General features: G+C 48.5%; 2 protein-coding genes across 9 annotated transcripts in view; both read right to left on the bottom strand.

The window, feature by feature from the left end:
- The window catches only part of Mroh1 (maestro heat-like repeat family member 1), an 82,884-nt gene extending 76,378 nt beyond the window's left edge, over window positions 1–6,506 (bottom strand). For 3 of the 8 annotated variants that reach the window (XM_013520095.1, XM_013520096.1, XM_013520097.1), the window contains exon 1: window positions 6,402–6,506. The gene's annotated coding sequence lies outside the window, so the exon portion shown is untranslated. The other 5 variants (XM_005395859.2, XM_013520094.1, XM_013520093.1 and 2 more) reach the window with 4 other exon arrangements.
- Window positions 6,507–15,330: 8,824 nt separating this feature from the next.
- Window positions 15,331–18,219, bottom strand: Hgh1 (HGH1 homolog). The gene is made up of 6 exons (XM_005395858.1): window positions 17,554–18,219; window positions 17,378–17,478; window positions 17,181–17,279; window positions 16,909–17,000; window positions 16,705–16,827; window positions 15,331–16,623 (listed from the first exon to the last, which is right to left on the bottom strand). The coding sequence occupies exons 1-6, from the start codon at window positions 18,180–18,182 to the stop codon at window positions 16,450–16,452; spliced, it is 1,218 nt and encodes a 405-aa protein (XP_005395915.1). The 5' UTR covers window positions 18,183–18,219; the 3' UTR covers window positions 15,331–16,449.
- Window positions 18,220–22,326: the final 4,107 nt, after the last annotated feature.

Below are 22,326 nucleotides of genomic sequence, written 5' to 3'. Positions count from 1 at the left end.
TAAAGAAATCAGTATTAGTCAATGAAATTGAAGATGTAATTAACAAACTACCAACAAAGAAAAGCCCAGGTCCCTCCTGGATTCTACAAGAAACTTAAAGAAAACCTAATGCAACTATTTCACAAAATCTTTAATAAAATTGAAAAGGAAGTGATACTCCCAATTGATTCCTAGAAGCAAGCATTACCCTGATAACAAAACCAGAGAAGGATCCAACAAAAAAGCAAACTACAGGCTAATCTCCCTAATGCACAAAAATATTGTCAATAAGATACTGGCAATCCACCAGGCATGGTAATCCCAGCACTTGGGAGGCTGAGGCAGGAAGATCGTTGCTAGTTCGAGACCCGCTTGGGCTACAAAGTGAGCTCAAGGCCAGCCTGAACTGCACAGGGAGACCCTGCCTCAAAAAAAAAGAAAAAAGAAAAAAAAAGATACTGGTAAACAGAATACAGCAAATCATCAAGAAGATTATACACTATGACCAACTAGGATTCACACCAGAGATACATGGATGGGTCAACATATGCAAATGAATAAATGTAATATACCATATTAACAGAATCAAAGACAAAAATGACATGATCATCTCTGTATCAATAGATACAGAAAAAGCATTTAACAAAGTCCAATGCCCATTCATGATAAAAGAAAAAAAACCTACAGAAAATTGGAATAGATAGTCTTTAGCTCAATCTGATAAAAGCCATCTATGACAAACCAACAACCAACATCATACTCAAATGCACAAACAATGAAAGCTTTTACTCTAAAATCAGGAACAGGGGCTAGGGATTTAGCTCAGCGGCACAGCGCCTGCCTGGCGAGCGCAAGGTTGTGAGTTCAATTCCCGGTACCAGAAAAAAAAAAAAAAAGAGAGAAAATAAAATCAGGAACAATGGGCTGGGGATATAGCTCAGCAGTACGAACACCTGCCTGGCAAGCACAAGGTTCTGAGTTCGATTCCTGGTACCTTAAAAAAAATTTTATATAAAATTTTTATATAAAATTATTAAAATAAAATAAAATCAGGAACAAGACAAAGATGTCTACTGTCACCAGTCTTATTTAATATAGTTCTGGAAACATTTGCCAGAGCAGTTAGACAGGAGAAAAAACTAAAAGGAATAACGGTAGGAAAGGAAGAAGTTAAATTATCATTATTCGTGGATGAAGACCCCCTAAACTCCACTAAAAGACTTCTAAATTTAATAATCAATATATAGGGTTAGAGAAAAAAAGCTGAGAAAAAAAGATCTTCATGAGTTTGAGGTCAGTCCAGGCTACATAATGAACTCAAATCCAGTCTGAACTACAATGCGAGACACTGTGTCCAAAAAATAAATCTTGCTGTCTTTCCAGGGTCAGTAGCATAGCTGGATACACAACACTTAATCAATTGCCTTCATGTACATGAATAATAAACTCACTGAGAGAGAAATTAGGGAAACAACACCTTTCACATAATATCCAAAAAAATGAACTACCCAAGAATCAATCTAACAAAACAAATAAAAGACCTCTACATTGAAAACTACAGTACTCCAACAAAGGAGATTGAAGAGGATATCAGAAAATGGAAAGGGGCTGGGGATTTAGCTCAGCGGCACAGCGCCTGCCTGGCAAGCGCAAGGTCATGAGTTTGATTCCTGGTACTGGAAAAAAACAAAAAAAAAGAAAATGGAAAATATCCCTTCCTCTTGGGTAGGAAGAACCAATGTAGTGAAAATGGCCATACTTTCAAAATTGTTACACAAATTTAATGCAATCCTAATCAAAATTCCAACAGTGTATCTCACAAAATTAGAGAAAACAATCCTAAAATTCATTTGGAACTAGAAGAGACCTAGAATAGCAAAGGCAATTCTGGGAAACAAAGGCAAGGCAGGAGGCATCACAATTCCTAACCTGAAATTATATTATAAAGGTACTGTGATAAAAACAGCATGGTATTGACAAAAAAAAACAGATGTAAGGATCAATGAAACAGATTGGAAGATGAGGAAACAACTCCAATCACGCTTGGTCACCTTCTCTTTGACAAAGGTGCCAAACACCTTCACTGGAACAAAGATAGCCTCTTTAATAAATGTCACTGGAGCTGGGCATGGTGGCACATGCCCGTAATCCCAGCACTCGGGAGGCTAAGGTAGGAGGATCATTGCGAGTGAGACCAGCCTGGGCTACAAAGCGAGATGAACGCCAGCCTGAACTGCATAATGAGACTCTGTCTCAAAAAGACAAAAAAAAAAAAAAAAAAGACCATCTGCTATGGAAAAAATGACCAACAGCCAGGTCTGTGGCATGATGATATGATTCAGCAATCCTGAGTATATGGTTATTCATATTTAATAAAAATGTTTGACACACTTTAACACTACTAAAAGAATAAGATGGGCCAGGGACGTAGCTCAGTGGCATAAGCGCTTGCCTGACAAGCCTCAGGTCATGAGTTTGATTCCCAGTACCAAAAAAAAGAAAAACTGATTTAAAAGAATAAGATTTAAGTAGTCATACCACAGATAAACATGTGAAGTAATGCCTATGTTAAGTAGCTTGTTTTAGCCATTCCATAATGTATGACAAGAGGCTATTTTTTTTTTTTGTTTGTTTGTTTGTTTGTTTGTTTTTCAGACAGGGTCTCACCACACCCAGATTAATCTGCCTAACATTAACATGCAAAGGAGTTTGTACATCACTAAGAGAAACAAGATAAGGGCAATGAACACTGGAATTCTCAGAAAAGATGGCAACAGATAATATGGGGACTGTGCTGACCACCCCTTAGGACAAACAGATGTGTCTTGCTAGCCCAATGTGGTGATGCCTATAATCCCAGCACTTGGGAGGCTGAGAAAAAAAGATCTTCATGAGTTTGAGGTCAGTCCAGGCTACATAATCAACTCAAATCCAGTCTGAACTACAATGCGAGACACTGTGTCCAAAAAATAAATCTTGCTGTCTTTCCAGGGTTAGGCAATATAGCACATTGGCTAGTTAAATAGTTGGTGCTAAAGCCAGATACCCCTTGGCACATGCTTACTGCACAGCCATTATGCAGTCCCCTTCTACTATGTGCTAAGTGTTGATGATCAGTACCTTCAGTTGTATGCCCTGACTTGGAGTGAAGCCAGGCATAGAGTGAGCTCCCTGAACATCAGATGTGGTAAGGACAAGGACTGTCTCAGTGCTGGGCATAGTACCAGTGGCAGAGCCCAAAAAGTGGCCACTACAAGCCTGAAAGACCAAGTACTTTTCTACATCTATCTGAGACACCCTCACACTAGCACACAAACATTTATGTATACCAATATTAGAAAAAAACCACAAATCCCTGTTAAGGATTTGAATTATTTGGGAGGTATACTGGTCATGGAACCCAGGGGCACCCTACTACTGAGGTACATCTCCAGGGTGGGCTGTTGTTGTTGGTTGTTGTTTGGGGGGTTTTGTTTGTTTGTTTTTCTGAGACAGAGTATCAATATGTAGTTCAGGATGGCCTTGAACTCACTATGTTGTAGGCTGGCCTCCAACTCAAAGCAGTCTTCCTACTTTAGCCTAAGAGGTGCTCGAATTACAGGCATGCACTACTATGTCTTACTTGCTTGCTTTATTTATTTTTGTTTGTTTTTTGAGACAAGGTCTCACTCTGCAGTTCAGGCTGGCCTTGAATTCACTATGTGGCCCAACCTGGTCTTGTACTCACATCAATCCTCTTGCCTCAGCCTCCAGAGTGCTGGGATTACACGTGTGCACCACCATGCCTGGCTTATTTATTTATTTTTATTTTGGGACAGGGTCTAGCTAAGTTGCCCAGGCTGGAGTTGAATTTGCAATCTTCCTACCTCAGCTTCTCAGAGTGCTAACATTAACAAGCATATATCACTATGCCCAGCTCTGGGTAAAACACAAAACCAAAATTAACTGTAGAAGTTGGTAGGTAAATAGAATTGATGGGGTCTCTATATATTGTATATATGTTTACATGACTGAAGAAACTGTATCCTCTTGATTCCACATTTAGCAAATGACCACTAGGCACTGTCTCAGGCCCACACAATCACTGGGTGAAGGTTCTCTTGGGCTACATAAAGGACTTGCAGAAGTAGTGCAGCTGCCAGATATACTGGCAGAGCAGAGGCACTCGGCCATCTGCATTCAGCCCAGAGGGGGTCACATGGGGTCATGGAAAGCAGAGTAGACTACAGACACCACAGCCCAGAGGCAGCAATGAACTACCCTGGAGAGTCAGGGGTATGTGGGAAGGTCACAGACTGCCCCACCCAGCCACTAGATCCAAAGATCTTTTTCTCCCAACACAGGGGCCAGAGAAGAATCAACTTCCAGAGTCACCAGCAAGGACTTGGGCTGGTGACCCAGGGTGATACAGTCTTAGCACTGGTTGCTTATCATCCACTAAGAACATGATTTCTCAACATAAACCATGTGGAGTTGTGTCATGAGGTTCACAAGCAACCTCTGAAGCAAGATGACTCCTCCAGCTCAGTGAAGAAAACACAATTCTCATGACACTTAGCAGCCAGCATTCTCTGAGCACTGGGCAGGAGATTGAAAGAGCCATGAGAGCCTTGCCTGGTGCTCCTGCCCCAAGAGGATCAAGCTATGTAAGCTAGCACAGGGACAGTATGTTTTTAACTCCAAAAAAACTCAGCTCAGAGAATGGAAGGTATCAGGCCTGAAGTTGCTGATCACAGACAGCAACAACCTTCCTTCTCACCTGGGTCTCTGTGGACCCTGGGAAAGAAACCTAAGCACCAACATCTTCCCCACATGGATGGCCACGAACTCTAGCAAGCACATGACTCACAGATTCCATTTCTGATCCTCTAATGTCCTTCAGCATGGAGCAGTCCTTCTTGAAAGAGGCAGAAGAAGCGAGACACAGTATGAATAAGCTATAGTGGCCCAACATCAGCTTCAAGTGAACAAAGGCAACTCAACCTCTGGTCATTCCACTCTGGCACCAAATTGACCAGAGACACCTGGTAATGTGGGCCACAGCAGCCTGAAGTCCAGGACAGAAGATCCTGCTGACAGCAGCATCCCTAGGTCTGCAGCTGCTGAGACTGTACAAACAACCATCATAAACACACGCACCAATAAAATATCTCAGTCGAACATTCCCATGGACGATCCAGCTCTTGCCTCTCGCTTCCATCCAGGTGGTCATGGCCACTCAAGCCTCAAAGCTCTAAGTCTCAATTCACTACCTTCATCCCAGACCTCCTGCTGGCCCCATCCTACTTGTCTCTTTCCTGCAATATCGCTACTCAGCGATGTAGGTCAGAAATTGGCATCACCAGCCCCTGTTCCTCCACCTCCCACCCCACACCTTCTTCTCCAGTTCTACCACCGTCCCTTTTCAATATGGTCTCTGCCTCCAGGACTAGTCCCTCAAAGCTGGACTTCACCCCAACAGCAGCTGTAGCTCACACCCCCAGTCTCAGCAGCTGCCTGGTCTTCCCACACCCCCTGGGCTTACCTCACTGCACTGGAGTTTATGACTGTCCAGTCCCCACCCTGAGCTGGCGAAGGGGAATTTATTTAAGGTGTGTAAAAAAAAACCAACAGAGTCTGCACTTCAGGTTCACTGGCGCTGCTGGAAAAACGGACCCCCAAATCAGGCGGTCCAGCGGCTCAGCACCACCTAGTTTTCTCATCTTGCCTGGAAGCTGACTGCCTACACCCCTCCCCGCTGTGTGACCTACGCTCTAGGACCAGCAGTCCTCGTGACTGGACAAATCATCACCCTGCTCTACATCGCCTCTGCTGTCTACGAGAACACGGAAAGACTAGCAGCCCTGATGCACGCTGGCTTTCCAACTCTCCGGGTTTGAGCTGAGCTTCCCAGTAAGGGTGGCGGGAACCTCCGGTGACCCAATTATGGGGCAAAGGGACGAGTATCGTGAGCCGCCCCAGGAGGGAGGGTCAGTGGCCGGGAGCCACTGAGTTCCCGGAAGGGGCAAGGAAGGAGACCACCCAGTTTCCAGAAGGGGCAAGGACGGAGGCCACCAAGTTCCCGGGAGGGGCAGGGACGCAAGCCAAGCGCCCCCTGGGAGGCAGGGACAAGAACCAGGGAGCCAAGCGCCGGCGTCCGAAGGGGAGGAGCTGACTAGCAAGTTCCCAGGTCTCTCTCTTCCGGATGCGACACGGAGCAGCAGGCTCCGCAGGACACACCTGAGCCAAGGGAGGGGTAGGCCCCGACCCCGAGACGCCGGGATTCAAGGCGCTCGCCACAACCTTGGAGAGTCGCCTCCTGACTACACTTCCCGCGTCACACCATAAGAGGCGCAGGCCGCAGCCTCTCCCGCCCAGATTCCCCGAGGGACGAGGGGCGTCTCCCCAGAGCTTTGGAAGGATATTCTCGGCCTGCAGTTTACCTGAGGAGCTACAACGCAGCGGCCCGGGTACCGCCCTCCCGGCCAGCCGCAGCCCGGAATGGGCGGGGACGCGCACCGAGTCTGCCTCTGCCGAGTTTTGGCCAACCGCTGCCCGGCGAACAGCATCCTGGTCCCGCCTCCACACGATCTCTGCCCTCATTGGTCGGAAGTACGTCTCTCACGCTCGCTACGCGTCCTTTCCCCACCCCCAACCCCCGCACACCTTCTTGCGCAGAGTCCGCCTCTCTCGCTGCCGCCTGGTGATTGCTGGACCTGAACAGCAAAGCCCGAGACGGGGCGGGGCAAGGGCGGGGTCAGGCCAGGCGCGAGCCTGAGTCGCTAGCTACGCTGGCGTCTGCCCTGAGGACGTACTCCTGTTTAGTATATCGGTAAGATAGGAGCCTGTATCTGACAATTCCCCACGCCCACGCCCTTCCCCATTCCCTATACACCCAGGAGGCCACAGGCTTCGCGCGCTATTGCATCCAAATGGTTATAGCAAGCTGGTGCGCTCGCAGTTACACGCACCGGGTACACGCACCAAGTGCAGCCAGGACTCTCTCACAAATAAACACACACCCGGCAAGCACTCCAGAGAGGTGGGATAGCGGGCCCTTCAGCGAAGAGGTCATGAGGCAGGCCCATGAGAAATGGGGGTCCAATTTACCAGCAGACACCACAAGATTGGAGAAAATCGGGTCTTCTCATGAGAGTTATTAGAATCTTGAGAAAGGTCGATAAACAAGGAAGGAGGAGCTAAAAGGGGTGTGGCTTGGGGCGGTGAAAGCAAAGATGGGAAGGACCTATGCCCAGGAGAGCTCAGGGAGGGGCTCTCAGGGCAAGATTGAACCCGAAAGCACCTAAATGTGTTCAAAGACCAAAAGAATGCAGTGGCTGAAATTCTAGAAACCCAAGAAGTGACAGCTCCATTTGAGGAAAAGGAAGTGGTTAGCCGTGCTGCAACCAGACCTAAGAGTGTCAGTTAGATGAAATCAAGCTGCTAGACAGGTGAGCCCCTCGGAGGGGAGGCAAGCTAAGGTTTGAGGAGGCAACGTGGGGTATGTATGGTATGGTATGTATGTATGTATTTATTTAATTTTATTTATTTATTTTGAATCAAGGTCTCACTATGCAGTTCAGGCTGGCCTTGAACTCACTTTGTAGCCCAGGCTGGTCTCAAACAGGAAATGATCCTCCGCCTCAGCATCCCCAATGCTGGGATTACAGGCATGCACCACCACATCCAGCAGTGGGTCTTTAAAACACTAGGACAAGACATTCTTTTTCTGCAACAAGAGAAACTTGGGCCTGTTTCTACAGTGAGGTCAGAGCCCAAGAGAGAGGGACAAGACTCAGATAATCAAGAAAATGGGGCACTCAGAAGTGGGGGCCTGGCCCAAGACACTGATGACCCCCAGCAAACAGGAGGAAATAACCAGAGAAATTACCAGAGAAAGAGGTCTTTTCCAAGGTCACACCTGGATGGCACACTACTCACCCTAAAGCCTGAAGTGCCCCCACCCATGACCAAAGACTAACATGCCCCTCTGGTCCTGTGGCCCACTGAAGTCACAGTAACCATCTCTTCCCTTCCCAAGCACACAAGCTGCCCAGCATGCATCACTACTTTATTCTTACATTTATTACATTATTCAGCACAAAGCCAGAACATGACAGTGCTCAGTGAAGCTCCATGGATTTCATGGGTTAACAAAAGGGCAGATAAAGAGGAGGATATTCAAACGATGCAGAAAGGTGGACAGGGTTGATGACAGATTCTGCCTGTTAGGACTCAGCTTAGTACCCACTGGTTTCCAGCTGGATTCCAGTACCAGGAAGGTGAGAGAAGTGGGTGTGTCTGGGAAGCATGAACTCCCAGGCTGGACAGCAACTGACAGGGGCGTGGCTCCCCTGGCTGGGGCCATACAGTTTTCCCCTTGTGCTCCCCAGCTATAGAGGTGGCAGCTTTTTCTTTTATTCCTTTTTTTTCTTTTCTTTTCTTTTCTTTTTTTTTGAGAGAGGATCTCTACATGTAGTTCAGGCTGACCTTGAATTCAATATGTAGCCCAGGCTGGCCTTGAACTTGAAGTGATCTTCCTGCCTCAACCTCCTGAGTGCTGGGATTACAGGCATGTACCACCACACCCAGCTAGGTGGCAGCTACTTACAGCCACCCACCTTCAACCACCTTCACTTGGCCTCTTGTGCCATCCTAGCTGTTTTAACTGCTGGGTAACCAAGTTGTATTAGATGCCAGAGAGAAGTCTTTTTCTAACCCCCAGGTCAACCACAGACCAGTTAATGCCAGGAAATTGGCCAGAATAGGGCTGTGGCTTAGCAAGGGAATATTAAGCAGAAGCCTTGCACTCAGGAAGCTAATGGTCCACTACAGATGAGAAAATATGTCTATCTGACCAGCCCAGGCAGGCCTACTTCGAAGTCTTCACTGCACAGGCAGGCCATATCCACCTGTGGGTCTCAGTGCAGAACAGTACAAGTCTCCAGACTCACTGGACTTCCACCATGTACCAGACCCTTGTGGATGTTTCCAGAATGACTACCTATTGGCTACAATGCTGGCCCATCTGAGTCACAGCAGACAGCTCACATATTTGGGCCTTGGCTCTGCCACCAGTGGCCCTCAATTTTGTCATCTGTAAAATATGTACTGCTTAGATGTGTTCAGATCTGAAATCCTGGATGTAAACTGCCCTACATAGGATGAACACCTCAGTGTGTTCTGCAAATAGGTTAGAACTGCTATGGGCAGCAGCTGTTGCAAATATGACTGCATCGGATGGCCCTGGAACACAGCCCGTGCTCAGTGGATATCACCTGCTACTCCTGGCAGTAACAGTACTCAGAAAACTCAGGAGGTCAGAAGAAGGGAGAGGTGATGTTTGCTCCTGCCTCCCTTATTTGCCCTGAGGATTATGATGGGCCCTGTAGAGAGCCCAGGCTGGAGACTTCTTGTAGCAGGCCCTGCCTGCACAGAAGCTCAGGTTCCAGCAGAGGAAGGCCAGGAACTGAGAGGATCCTGGGCTTGCCTCTCTTCTGGCTTAGCAAGCTGTGGCCTTGGCACTCTCTCAAAGATGACGGGCATAGTTGAAATGATACCTGCAGTGTTTCATCCTGTTATGGCTTGTATCTAGATATTTCCCGAAAGCCTCAGGAGCTCATAGGTGGGGCTTTTCCCAGGTGGCTGGATCTAGGTTATGTGGTACTAATGTTGGGTGTGGTGGCACACACTTGTAATCCCAGCACTTGGCAGGCTGAGGCAGGATGATCACTGTGAGTTCAAGGCCACTCTGAACTACATAGTGATTAATCCATTGGTTGGTTTAGTGTAGTTCTCTGTGTGGATGATGAAAGGAGGATCCACCCTGGGTGTGGGTCGCACAAATCATTAGGCTTGTAACCTGAATGGAATAAAAGGGAAAGATAGAAAGCAGGCTGCCAAAAAACAAAAAGAAAAAAAAAAGAAAAAAAAGAAAGCAAGCAAGCAGGCTGCTTGTTGCTTGCTGCCGCCTGCCTCCTCTGCGGTGGATTGTTCTTCCTCTGTGAAATCCTTCTGCCATGCCACTCTGCCTTGGTGTCAACCAACTATGTACAGAAACCTCTACAAACTGTAAGCGGAAATAAACCTTTCCCCCTTTAACTTTAGGTGTTGGGTATTTTGTTGCAGCATCAAGAAAGTAACTAAACCAGATTTTGGTACCAGAGAAGTAGGGTCATTGCTGTAACATTACCTGACCGTATGGTTTAGAAGCCTTTGGAACTGGCTTGCAGGAAGAGATTGGAAAGGTTTGGAGATACTGGATGAAGAAGCAGCCCTGGAATGCTGTAAGCCAAGCTTGATGGGAGATTCTGGTCAGAGTTCAGAAGACCAGAATGCTGATAGAAATGTAGCCAGTAAGCTGGGCGTGGTGGCACATACCTGTAATCCCAGCACTCAGGAGGCTGAGGCAGGAGGATCGTTGCAAGTTCGAGACCAGCCTGGGCTACAAAGTGAGCTCAAGGACAGCCTGAATTGCATAGCAAGACCCTGTCTCAAAAAGACAAAAAAAAAAGAAAAGAAAGAAAGAAAGAAAGAAAGAAAGAAATGCAGCCAGTAAAGACCAGGCTCAGTAGATTTCAGTTAGAAATAAAGACTGCCTTGGCTGCTGGACTCCAGACCATATGTGTTATGCTTTGGCAGAAAATTTGTTTGCATTTTGCTCATGTCCAGAGACTTTGTCTGAGACTGAGATCAAGGGTGACAGACTAATTAATTTTGTGGAAGAAATTTTAAGACAGTTTAATGTTGAGGTGGTGGCATGGCTACTGTCAGGAGCTTTCAGTCAAATCTATGTTGAGAATCAAGGGGAAAAGGCCCAGCAGAATGATAAAAGTTTTGAGTTTGACTAGAAAGCAAGCTCCAGTTAAGTTGGGGCCTGCAAAAATGAAGCAGAGAATTTGCTTGCTGAAAAGATTAGCAATAAAAGTCAAGTATTTCAGAAGAGGACAATAGAAAAGATGGCCTAACGGCATCACAAGAACCAAGGGGAGTCTACCTTTGAAGTCTCAAAAGTGCAAAGATGAAAGACTTTGCTAAACCAGGCATGGTAGTATACTCCTGTAATCCTAGCATTTGAGAAGCTGAGGCGGGAGAATCACTGTGAGTTCAAGGTCAGCCTGGGCTACAAAGTGATTTCAAGGCCAGCCTGAACTGCGTATCAAAACTCTGTCACAGGCTGGGGATATAGCTCAGTGGCATAAGCACCTGCCTGGCAAGCGCAAGGTCCTAATTTCAATTCCCAGTACCAAAAAACAAAACAAAACGAAACAAAAAAAAGACACTTTGCTAGAAGAAAGCCCCAGAATACCAAGTTCCAGAATGGCAGCTGCCTAAGGAATTTGTTCCTCCAGATTGGGTTCATAGTGCCTAGCAATCCAGGCACTATACCCCTACAGTGAAGAGAAAGAAGCCTGGCTTCTGTTCTACCTGGGGGTACAGCTTGGTGCCATCCCTGTGGTACTGGTTTTATGTGAATGGAAATTCAAGGGTTGTGGGGTCAAGAAGGTTTCCACCCAGATTTCAGAAGGCCTAGGTGGTCAGGGAATGTGCCCCCAGAGGGAAGTGTGTAAAGCTGTGAGTGTGACACCAAAGATGCAACAGAGATCCCAAAAGTTTGGAGAAGCTAAGGACATGGATTATCTGAGGAATGCTGCAAGGAATAAGCAAAACCAGCCATAAGTGCCATAACCACCTGCAGTGCCATAGGGGTGGAGTCACCCGAGCCCTTTGATGTTCACAGGTTGCCACTGATGCTGGACATAAAAATACAAGACTTAAAATGTTTGCCTTGCTGTACTTTGGACTTTCTTTGGTCCCATTTCTTTCTATCCCATTTGGGAATAGTGATGTTTATTTTGTGCCACTGTATTTTGGAAGTGTTCAACTTTCTTTTAATTTGTATAGAAGCTCACAGCAGGGAGTTTGCCTTAAATCTCGGATAAGACCTTGGACTTGGGACTTTTCAGCCATGGAGAAACTTTTAGGACTTTGGCAACTTTTAGAGGTGGACTAAAAGCTTTTTGCATAAAGATGTGTCTTTGGGGAGCCAGAGGCAAAATGTTAGTCTATGTCTAGATGTTCCCCTAAAGCCTCATGAACTCATAGGTAGGGCTTTTCAGAGGTGGCTGAATCTAGGGTGTATGAATATGGATTAAAAGTATGTGATACTGGGGTTAAGTGTGTGGTACTTAGTCTGCTAACAGATTTAGCGTAGTTCTGACTATGGATGATGGGAAGCCCCATCCTAGGAGAGGGTGGCACCAATCATTAGGCTTGTAGCCTGAATGGAATAAAAGGGAAAGATGGAATGCAGGCTATTTGTTGCCTTCTGTTTGCCTTACCAGGGACTGTTTTTCCTCTGTGACACCCTTCTACCATGCCACCCTGCCTTGGTACTGAAACCTCTACAAACTGAAATAAATGTTTTTCCTCCTCTAACTTTGGGTGTTGAGTATTTTGTCTAAGCAACAAGAAAGTAACTAAGACATATCCACTTTCCACTTTTTTTTTTTTTTTTTTTTGAGACAGGGTCTTGCTATGCAGTTCAGGCTGGCCTTGAGCTCACTTTGTAGCCCAGGCTTGTCTCAAACTCACAACGGTCCTCCTGCCTCAGCCTCCCAAGTGCTGGGATTACAGGCCTGAGCTACCACACCCAGCTTCCTTATGTCTTTAAAAGGCTGGCCTTCCTGCCTTTGCTTGCCATTATCTCTCCCAGCTATTTTATTTTTATTTGGCACCAGGAATCAAACTCATGACCTCAGGCTTCCCAGGCAAGTGCTTATGCTGCTGAGCTATATCCCCAGCCCTCTCCCAGCTTTTTAAAAGGCCATTATGAGGCAAGTGTGATAGTACATGCTTGTAATCCCAGCACTCTGGGAGGCTAACGCAGGAGGATTGCAAGTTGAAGGCCAGCCTGGGCAAAGTCATGACTTAGACAGATCCCATCTTAAAATACATAAAGGTTTTTGTTTGTTTTGTTTTTGTTTTTGTGGCCAGCCACATACAGAGTGGCCCACAGAGGACTCACCCTAGCTCTAGCCCTTAAAGTAGGTTCACACCCTGCAGGGAGGGTACTGTGCAACAAAACATCTTCAGAAAGGGCAGATCTTGAGTGGACATCCTTGTTGAAGGCACAATACAGGTGCAGCTTTAGAATAGTCTACCTGGGGATATGCTCCAGCCTTACCAGAGGTTGCCTTCACCCCAGTCTATAGCTGTGGTAGCCTCCTACCTGAGCCTCCCACCAGCAAGGCTTCAGAAACTTGGCTGCTTTAAGTGCAGTACAGGTCCCACCCAGGTCCCTTTGACTCCAGGCCTTGCTCATTGACATAAAAGTAAGGTCTTAGCTGTGCTTCCCCCGACCCCATTGAACTGATAGTGAGCTGTACTGTCAAACCTCCTTCTGTGATGCCCTCTATGGAAGGCTGCAGCAGTAACAAGCTGAACCAAAGAACCTTCACAAAGCAACTGAGAGTACACAGACAATGGCTACCTGCCCTCCTACAAGATGGGCTTTGGGGCCTTCTCTAAGGTCTACCTGGCATACACCACTCAGCATGCACACAGCGAAGCCCTAAGCTGTTCTCTTACAGGGCAAACACTACAGGATGGTGAGATAGGTCTACTTACCTCAGAGAGCTCCTTGGCATACCCCACCAGGCCCCTATCCTAAATCCACTCAGGTACCTTCCAGCTGTCCCAGGTCCTTCCACACAGCCTCCCTGGACCTGGGGGTCCTGCTTCTCCCAGCTTCTTCTGATCTCTCCAGACTGACCCTCCATTCCCAAGCCTCTTAAGTATGTAAGTACCTAGAACAAAGGGTTATCACTGCTAAGGACTCACCAGCCAGGCCCTAGGAAGTTCAGGACTGTGCACAAAGGATGGCAGGCCATCTTGCCACAACACACCCCCAAGGGGGTTGTGACCTGCTCTGACCACCCTCCTTTTCCTATAGGTGGCCATCAAGATTCCCTCCATGGCTGAGGCTCCCATGGAGTTCTCCCAAAAGTTCTGCCCTGTGATCTTGTCACTCAGTGCTACCTACAAGCACCTTATCATAGTGTGGTGACAACATACACTGTGCCATCTTCATCCTGACTAGCCCTCACACTTGCTGCCTAACCCAGACCTGCTTCTCCTAGGTCTTCCCTGTGACCTAAGGGGTAATCCTGTCCTGAGGCCCAGATCCTGGACTTTCACCAGCGTACCACTGGCCCAGCACTTCCTCTGGGAAGTAGCAGGTATGGTTGTATGAGACCTATCAGAACAGCCTGCTACTGGAGCTGGACTTTTCAGCCATGGTGAAACTGTTAGGACTTTGGCAACTTTTAGAGGTGGACTAAAAAGCTTCTACGTAGAGGCAACCTGCTGGGGCACATCAACAGTGTTAGGCCACTGCTTCTGGAAGAGAAGTCTTGAAGGCTGTTCTGACAGCTGGTCAGCATGGTAGTCTATTGCCACCACTGTGCACTGGTGAGGGTATACCTGGCCTGCCTACCTGGAGACCCACTTGAACCCAGCCTCAGCTCTCCTTCCCCAGCAGGGATCTAAACTGTTAGAACATTCTGCTGGATGACCAGGGGTTCCTAGAGCTGAGCTCAGGACCTACCCACCCTCTGCTCCAAGTCTCTACCCTGTCCTTTAGCTCCTGTGAATAGCATGACCTCTCCAAATAGTGGCATCATTGGTGGCGGTGGGCATGGGCCATAAACACAAGTGGTTGATGGGGCAGAGGTAAGTTGCAGCCATGGGCCTTGCCAGCAGAGTACCAGGACCTACTTCAGGGGATGGTCCTGTTGCCCCTGTGCCCATCTGGGTGCTACCTGTGGCACACATGGTATTCTGCTCTGGACTTGGTGCTCTGCGAGGTGAGGGGTGGCCTGTGGGTAAGGAGCTAGCAGATGGTGGTCTCTTCACTTGACTTCCATTGGTCTACTGTAGAGGAGCCAGAGACCAGGGATGACACAGAGCCTAGCATGGGCTTTAGGTCTGAGATGCATCTGTGGTGCCCAATGCGGTAGGATGCTCCCAAGGAAAGAACCTGTGGCTCAATGCTTGGGTCCCTGGAGGCCAGCCCCAACAAGAAGTGGGTTCCATCAGCCTGGGGCTCTGGGGCTCTAAGGTGGGCAGCCCAGCAAAGCACACCTCCAGGCAGCCACTGCCTCTGTGTTCCACGTTTGCTTTCAGGAAAAGTGTCTATCATTTGAGGGAAAGAGGGTGGTGTAAGTAGATAAAAGGTTTATTCTGTGGAGCTATGGGTGTAGCTGTCTTCCTGCAGAGAGAAGGCAGATGGCCTTTAGATGCCTCTCTAGGCCGAGGTTCTGCCACTACCTCCTGGGACTCTCTAGGACAGAGAAAACACCAGTCTACACATCATGCCTGCCCACAGCACCAAGAGCTTTAATGGGCAAGTCACAAGGCTCTACAGGGGAAGATGACGCCTGGCAGTCAGTAAAGCACTGTCAGATGCCATACAGAATACAACGTGGGGCAGTCCTCCAAATTCAAGCGGGTGGAGAGGGGTACTGCAAATTCCCAGCAAGACAACTTGAGCTCTTCACTAGGACCTGACAAGGCCTGTCTGTGAGGCAAGGGGACAACACTCAAGAGCCCAATGGGCAGGGGGCAGTGAGGTCTAATGATAAGAACACACTGGGGTGAGCCACTATGATAACTGCAGAACTGGGGTAGGGATACCCACAGGTCCAGAAGAAAAGCAGAGAAGCCTGCTCCCAGCCCCACAGTGGGCTCTGAAGGGGTAAACGATGCTTAAGGGAAAGGCTTAGACATGGAACAGGGACGCAGGCACACCTAGTCTCTGCAGAGAGGTAGGTGAGAGGCCTTAGGAGCAGGAGGGTCTGGAGGTCTTTCAGTGCAGCTGAGGCTCAGAGAAACTGGCCAGGGAACAGACCTAACTTGAGGGTTGGGTGAGGGCCAAGTTCAAGATGGAGTATGATCACAAAGGAGTAGAACCTAAGAAGCAAGCACAAGTTTGGGTGGGGGCGGGGGCGCAGTCTAGAAGGTATCCTAAGGGATGGGACTGATAGGAGGCACTGCTTGCACCTCTGAGCTGGCCCATACCCAGACCAGGCAGTACCTTTGGAAGTTCTAGCTGGCTCCTCAGAGACTGCAATGTTTTCTGTCCAGTCCCACCACAGTGCCTGGTAACAAGCTCCTGGTGGCTGCACTGGCCATACATCTGCTTCACATGGAGGAAGCTGTGGCACAAGGTCTGGCCAGCTCTGGCTCAGCTGTGCAACAACCTTCACGTTTACTGGCAATGACAGGACATGATATTGAGAATGCCCTCATATCTCCCATGTTTACTGGGCATTCATCCTAGAACTCTTAGCACAGGCCGGAGCGTTAAGTGTACCTCTGCTTCTTAGCAAGGCACAGCCTCTGAGCAAGGGGATTAGATGGCAGGAAGCAGGCTTAGTATGGGAAGCCTGGCAAAAGAGGCTCTGGAGCTGGCATCAGGCAGCAGGGGCCTCAGGTAGGTGCAGGCCCCTCTCCCTTTGACCCTCCAGCAAGCTCCCGCTGCTGCTGTTCCAACTGCTCCTGCTCCTGGCGATCTAATTGCTGTAGTTGCTGCTCCACATCTTCAGGCACCTGCACCTCCAGCAGGTTTTCCATGCCACACTCCGGTTCATCCCCAATAAGCACCTACCAACAGAGCAAGCAGGTGAGCAGGCAGCCAGCCAGCTATAACCACCCCCTCCCTGGCCTCTCCAATCCTGCACCCACCTGGATGAGTTTCTCACAGGCTATCTGCACATCAGGCTCTGGCTCCCAGTTGTGCAGTTCTCGAAGGATTAGGTATGTTCCCTGGTCCCGCACCTGCTGCCGACCAGGTGCTGTAGCTGTCAGCTGGGGAGATGGTACAGGTTACTCAGACATCATTGTGTGTGTGCTGGGGTCTGGCATTAATACACCAGGACCCCCACTCACCAGCATGATGGCTTCAATGAGCATTTTTCGGATGTCTGCATCAGGTTCTCGCTGCTTGTCTGGTGGCAGGTACTGCAGGTCAACAGGAAGCCCTAGGGGAGGACAGTGGCAGCCATTTGGTGCCTAGGCTGAGAACCTGGTGGGTTTAGGCTCTGCCTGTGTAAGCCTCACCTGTACTCAACAACTCCCTCTGGGACATTTCCTTCTCCTCCTCCCGCTGCTGGCTCCTCTCCCACCTGGCCAATCCTGAGGCTCCCACCCAAGGCACTCACGCTCCATCTCTTCCTCTGAGAAATCCTCAGACCCAGCCAGAGGCAGTAACAAGAAGGGGAGAATGTCGACCTCAGGCCCGAGCAACCACTCGTGATGGCCTAGGAGAAGGGACAAGGATGGGGGTCGGTCCGGTCCTCTGGTGCTGCAGAGTCCAATTCCCACCCCAGCAACGCCCATGCCCTCCCCCACCACTCACGGTGCTCGAAGCAGCAATTCCGCAGGGTCCCCACCACCCCGCCCCTGCGCAACGAGGAGTCTGAGTATTGGGTAAGGGGCAGCAGCCGCTGGACCACGCACCTGTTGGGAAGGACTACTTATTGCCGTCTGACCTCCTCCCCGGCACCTCCCCAACCGCGTGGATGCTTAACTCACCTGTCGGGGTCCAGCAAGAAGGCTCGCGCCGCAGGCTGCTGACTGAGGTTTGAGAGTAGAGGCCCCAGGTAATGCAGGGGCGCGCGTGCGTTGTAGCCGGGAGTGCACAACGCGCACACCAGCCTCTCCAGACCGGACCCCGGCGCCGCCGCCGCCAGTGTCTCCATGAGCGCGGCACAGGGTGCCGGCTCGCGGCTGAGGTTGGCCAGAGCGGCTGCCGCCTCGTCTGCCCAGGGCCACTGAGGATCTAGCGCGCGGCCCAGCAGCCGGGCGTGTAACCCGGGGTCGGCCGCCAACAGCTGCTCATGCAAGCTGGGGTCGGCAGCCAAGTTCACTAAAGCACGCGCGGCGTCGCGGGCCACGGCAGGGGCCGGGGCTGCAGCCGCCGCCAACTCGGCTAGAGCCTGCAGCAACCCCGCCTGCCCGGCCAAGACCGCACGGCCGGGCCCTGTGCCCGTAAGAGCCAATATGTGCTGTGCCGCCGCCGTCTGCAGGTCCGCGCGCGCACCCTGCTTCAGGAAGGGCAGCAGCTCGGCCGCCTCCGCGTCCAAGGTGGCCTCCGGTCCCGCCGGGGCGCCGGGCCTCGCGGTGATCCCAGAGTCTGGGCTACCTACCCGCCCGGCGGCCATCGCGCCACGCCGTTCTCCCGGCCTGGTCCATCGCCCCGCCCGCCCGAAGAACGGAAGCCGGCAGGGCCAATCCGAGGCTCTCGACCAGGCGCGGGGGGGCGGCGGCGGGGGCTGTCCGCAAAGGCGGGACCTCGTCAGACACAGGGCCTTGTGGGCACGGAAGCTGGTGGTTGAGTGTCCAGGCGCTGACCTTCGAGCTCCAGTGTCCATTCCTCCGCCGAGGAAGGTACGCTTGTGGCTCCGTATAGCGGCGCTGGCCACGTGGATCCTAGTGAGACCTGGTCCCTGGCCTACACAAACCTTAGGGATCTCAAAACTGGCGCACAGAAGTAGGGCTGTGGCTAGCCCAGGGACGTGTGGCCTTGGGTCTGCCCGGAAAGAAGGCATGCTCTGGCTCTGTGGACACCCACGAGCCCGGAGCCCGGAGCCGGTAGGAAATGGGACAGCGCGGCGCCGGGGGTGAAGTCCTGGGAGGCAGCTTTGAATAAGCCTGTGCGCATTGTGGACCAGGTAGCTTTGGGACATTTGTCAGGACTTCGGTCGCAAGTGACAAAATGGCACAGAAAGAGAACTGGTCCTTGGATCCATATAACTTAAAAGGTTTGAAGGACATCGGCTGCTGGGATTACAGGCATGCACCGCCACACCCGGCTAATTTCTTTTTTGCTTGTTTTTTGTTTTGCTTTGTTTGTTTTGGTTTTGATTGAGCCTCTTCAAGTGTACATGTGTAAGTGTTCTCTGGTACCAGGGTCATATACATGTCTACTTGCAAGTAGTTACACCGGACAAGTTTCCACAAAGGCACTACCAATCCATATCTTGGAATAACCGTGTGTGTGTGTGTGTGTGTGTGTGTGTGTGTGTGTGTGTGAGAGAGAGAGAGAGAGGGAGAGAGAGAGGAGAGAGAGAGAGAGAGAGTGAGTGTGTACTGGAGATTGAATCCAGGGCCTTTACACTGAACCACATCCAAAACCCAGTGATTTTTTATTTTGAGATGGGGTCTCACTAAGTTGCTAAGTTGCCCAGAATGGGCTTAAACCTGCAGTCTTCCTGCCTCAGTTCTCTCATTGTCTCTTTACAGGAAGAAGGGATACATGCTAAACAGCCAAGAGGAAAGTGGCATAGGGCACAGGGTGGAAGGGTACTGACAAAAAGCTTTTCCTGTCTCCTCCTATGGAGTTTGGATATCCAGGAACAGGGCACAGAGATCAGCAATTACTCCTCAACACCTTCCACCAGAGGGAGACACTGCTCTTTGCCTCTCATTTTATATTGCATCTGATGCACTTGGAGATGTGGATGGTGTCATGATGCGAATTTCTTTGATTGCTGAAGAGGTTGGACATCATTTCATGTGCTTTCTAATCATTTGGGTTTCCTCTTTAACTTTGCCCTTTTTTGGAAAAAAACTAGGCTGGGCATGATGGTGCACTCCTATAATCCCAGCGCTCGGGAGGCTGACGCAAGAGGATTGCTGTGAGTTTAAGGCCAGCCTAGACTGCATAGTGAGTTCAAGCACAGCCTGAACTACATAGCCAGACCCTGTCTCAGAAAACCAAAACATTTAAAAAAAAACCAAACTGGCCTGTTTGTCTTATGCAGATTGATTTAGAAAATGCTTAAAATACCTGGTTATGGATTATTTGCAGAATATAAGTATTATAATTCAATATTTTGGGCCTTTTTTATGCTGCCCTTTGAGAAACAGAAGTTCTATATTTTATTATTTATGTTCTTTTAATTTTTTGTCTTAAGACAGGGTCTCACTACACAGCTCAGGCTGGTCTCGAGCTCACTTTGTTGCCCAGGCTGAGCTCCAGCTTGCAACGATCCTCCTGCCTCAGCCTCCCAAGTGCTGGGATTACAGGCATGCACCACCATGCCCAGCTAAAGTTCTGTATTTTAAATTACTCCAATTAATCACATTCCCTTTAGGATGTATGTTTGGATCTTTGATTGTTTGTATCATGCTCAAGAAATTTTCCCTAACTTGAAGTCATAAGATACCCTACTTTTTCTTAAAATGCTGTAATTTACCCTTTTTTTTTTTTTTTAAAGAGTAGGAAAATTGATCAGAGAAAAGGAATGGGAATAGGAATAGCTTCTGAGAGATAAGAGGGGCCCTGAATGGGTTGCTTAGTTTTCCTTTTAGTGTGTAGGTGCTTACTTTGCCTAGATTTGATATTTGTGTATGTAGTGTGAAAAAGTCCAGTTGCACTTTTTACATATAGACAACTTTTCTTTTCAGTTTATTTATTGAAAAAAATCCGTCCTTTCCCTAATGATCCCTAGGGCTCCTCCAGCAGTCAAGTATTGAAGAACTTTCTCTGTGTGCTTTTCTGTGGAGTATGGTTATGGGCCATTTTGGGTGGAGTCCCTACAAAGCCTCCCTGACACCATATCAAACCAAAACAGTCATTTGCACTGTCATGTGTAATCAAACTGAACTTACAAACAACCTAGTTTTTCTGAAAACTAGAAAAGGCCAGTCAACCAAGTAAGCATAATGAAGAAGTCCCCTCTGTTTTAACCTTGTAAGGATTGTAACTTTGAAAGGACCCATCCGCCCTTTCTGTCTCTGCTTGCTTTCTTAGCCTGATTCTGCCTTTAAGACCCACATGTTCGCCAGGCGTGGTGGTACCCCTGTAATCCCAGCACTTGGGAGGCTGAGGCAGGCGGATCTTGCAAGTTTGAGACCAGCCTGGGCTACAAAGGGAGCTCAAGGCCAGCCTCAACTGCATAGTGAGACCCTGTCTCAAAAAAGACCAAAAAAACAAAACAAAAACAAAAAAACCCCACATGTTCTGCTCAGGCTATTGAATTATATATAGTTGGGTGTTGCCTGATTCTAGAAGCACAAAGTATGAGGAATGATTTTTACTTGTTCAGGACCTGCCCCAATTGAAATCGACAGGCAGAAGGAACAATGAAAGTGAGGTTTTAATGCAGTCTTGCAAGCCTGGTTATCTGGTTTAATAGGCACACACAAGTTGAGAAGCTGTGTGCTTTTATTCCTAACTTGCAAGAGTCCCTGCTGCCATCTCCCATGGCCTGGGGCCTGGGGCTTATAGCCTGTCCTTGCAGGTACTGTTACTTCCCTTTGCCCTGTCTTTGTGCCCCTTCCTCTCCTTGGTGCCCCTTCCTCCCTTTGTGCATTTGTTTTCTTCTTCCTTTCTTCTTTCTTTTGTTCTTCTCTCTTTCTTTATTTCTTTTGAGTACAATTTTTTATTATTTTTCTTTTCTTTTGTTTGTTTTTTGAGGTAAGGTCTTGCTATGTAGTTCAGGCTAGCCTTAAACTCACTATGTACCCTAGGCTGGCCTCAATCTTGCAACGATTTTCCTGCTTCAGCCTACCATAGGTGTGCACCACTGTGCCCAGCTGTGCATTCCTTTTTATATGACTTTTTGGCTTTTCAGGACAATAATTCATGAAAACTTGTTTGTCTAGCAGTTATCTCTTACCCCAGTACCTTATCTCTGATGTGAGGCATTTTACAGCTTGTGTGTCTGTGTCCACTATTTGATCCAGTTAATTCTGTGAATAGGGGCTTGTTAGAGTGGTTAATGAAATATGAGCCAATCAAAATATTTTCAGGTCTACACAAACAAAAGCCAGGTACGGTCTTTAAACTAAATTTGCTGTAATTTTGTCTTTTCACATTGTACTTGGTCGATCCATGAACCAACACTGCTCTGTATTCTCAGTCTAATCCCACAGTTTAGTGTCTTGAGTAGTAAGTCCCCTATCTCAGTCCTCATAAGCCCTGGCTGGCCCTTAGTCTCTGTATTTCATAAGTATTTTAGAATCTGCTTGTCAAGTTGTATAGATACACACATTCAAAACTTTTTTTTTCAAAACTTCTTGAATTTTGGTTGAGATGGCAGTGAGTCTATAGGTCAATATGGGGAAATTAACACTGGTGTGATACTGAGTTTTGTAAATCACATTCAAGATCTTTAACCAAAAAAAGAAAAAATAAAAGCTGAGCATGGTAGCACACAGCTGTAATCCTAGTACTTGAGAGGTTAAGGCAATAGGATCATTCTGAACTTGAGGCCAGCCTGGTCTTCATAGTGAGTTCAAGGCTAGCCAGAACTATATAGTGAGACCCTGTTTCAAAAAAAAGCCGCCAGGTGTGGTAGC

The sequence above is a fragment of the Chinchilla lanigera genome, unplaced genomic scaffold (assembly GCF_000276665.1).
Source record: "Chinchilla lanigera isolate Chin_1 unplaced genomic scaffold, ChiLan1.0 scaffold00053, whole genome shotgun sequence".
NCBI lineage: Eukaryota > Metazoa > Chordata > Mammalia > Rodentia > Chinchillidae > Chinchilla > Chinchilla lanigera.
The sequence above is the reverse complement of the archived record's forward strand: the minus strand, read 5'-3'. Positions and strand labels throughout refer to the sequence as shown.

Excerpts from the sequence above, each read along its gene's own strand:
- Hgh1 (XM_005395858.1), bottom strand. The coding sequence starts at position 18,182 with ATGGCCGCCGGGCGGGTAGGTAGCCCAGACTCTGGGATCACCGCGAGG. Across the intron at positions 17,280-17,377 it reads GAATTGCTGCTTCGAGCACC|GCCATCACGAGTGGTTGCTC; the intron begins GTGAGTGGTGGG and ends CCCTTCTCCTAG. Across the intron at positions 16,624-16,704 it reads CCTGTGAGAAACTCATCCAG|GTGCTTATTGGGGATGAACC; the intron begins GTGGGTGCAGGA and ends CTCTGTTGGTAG.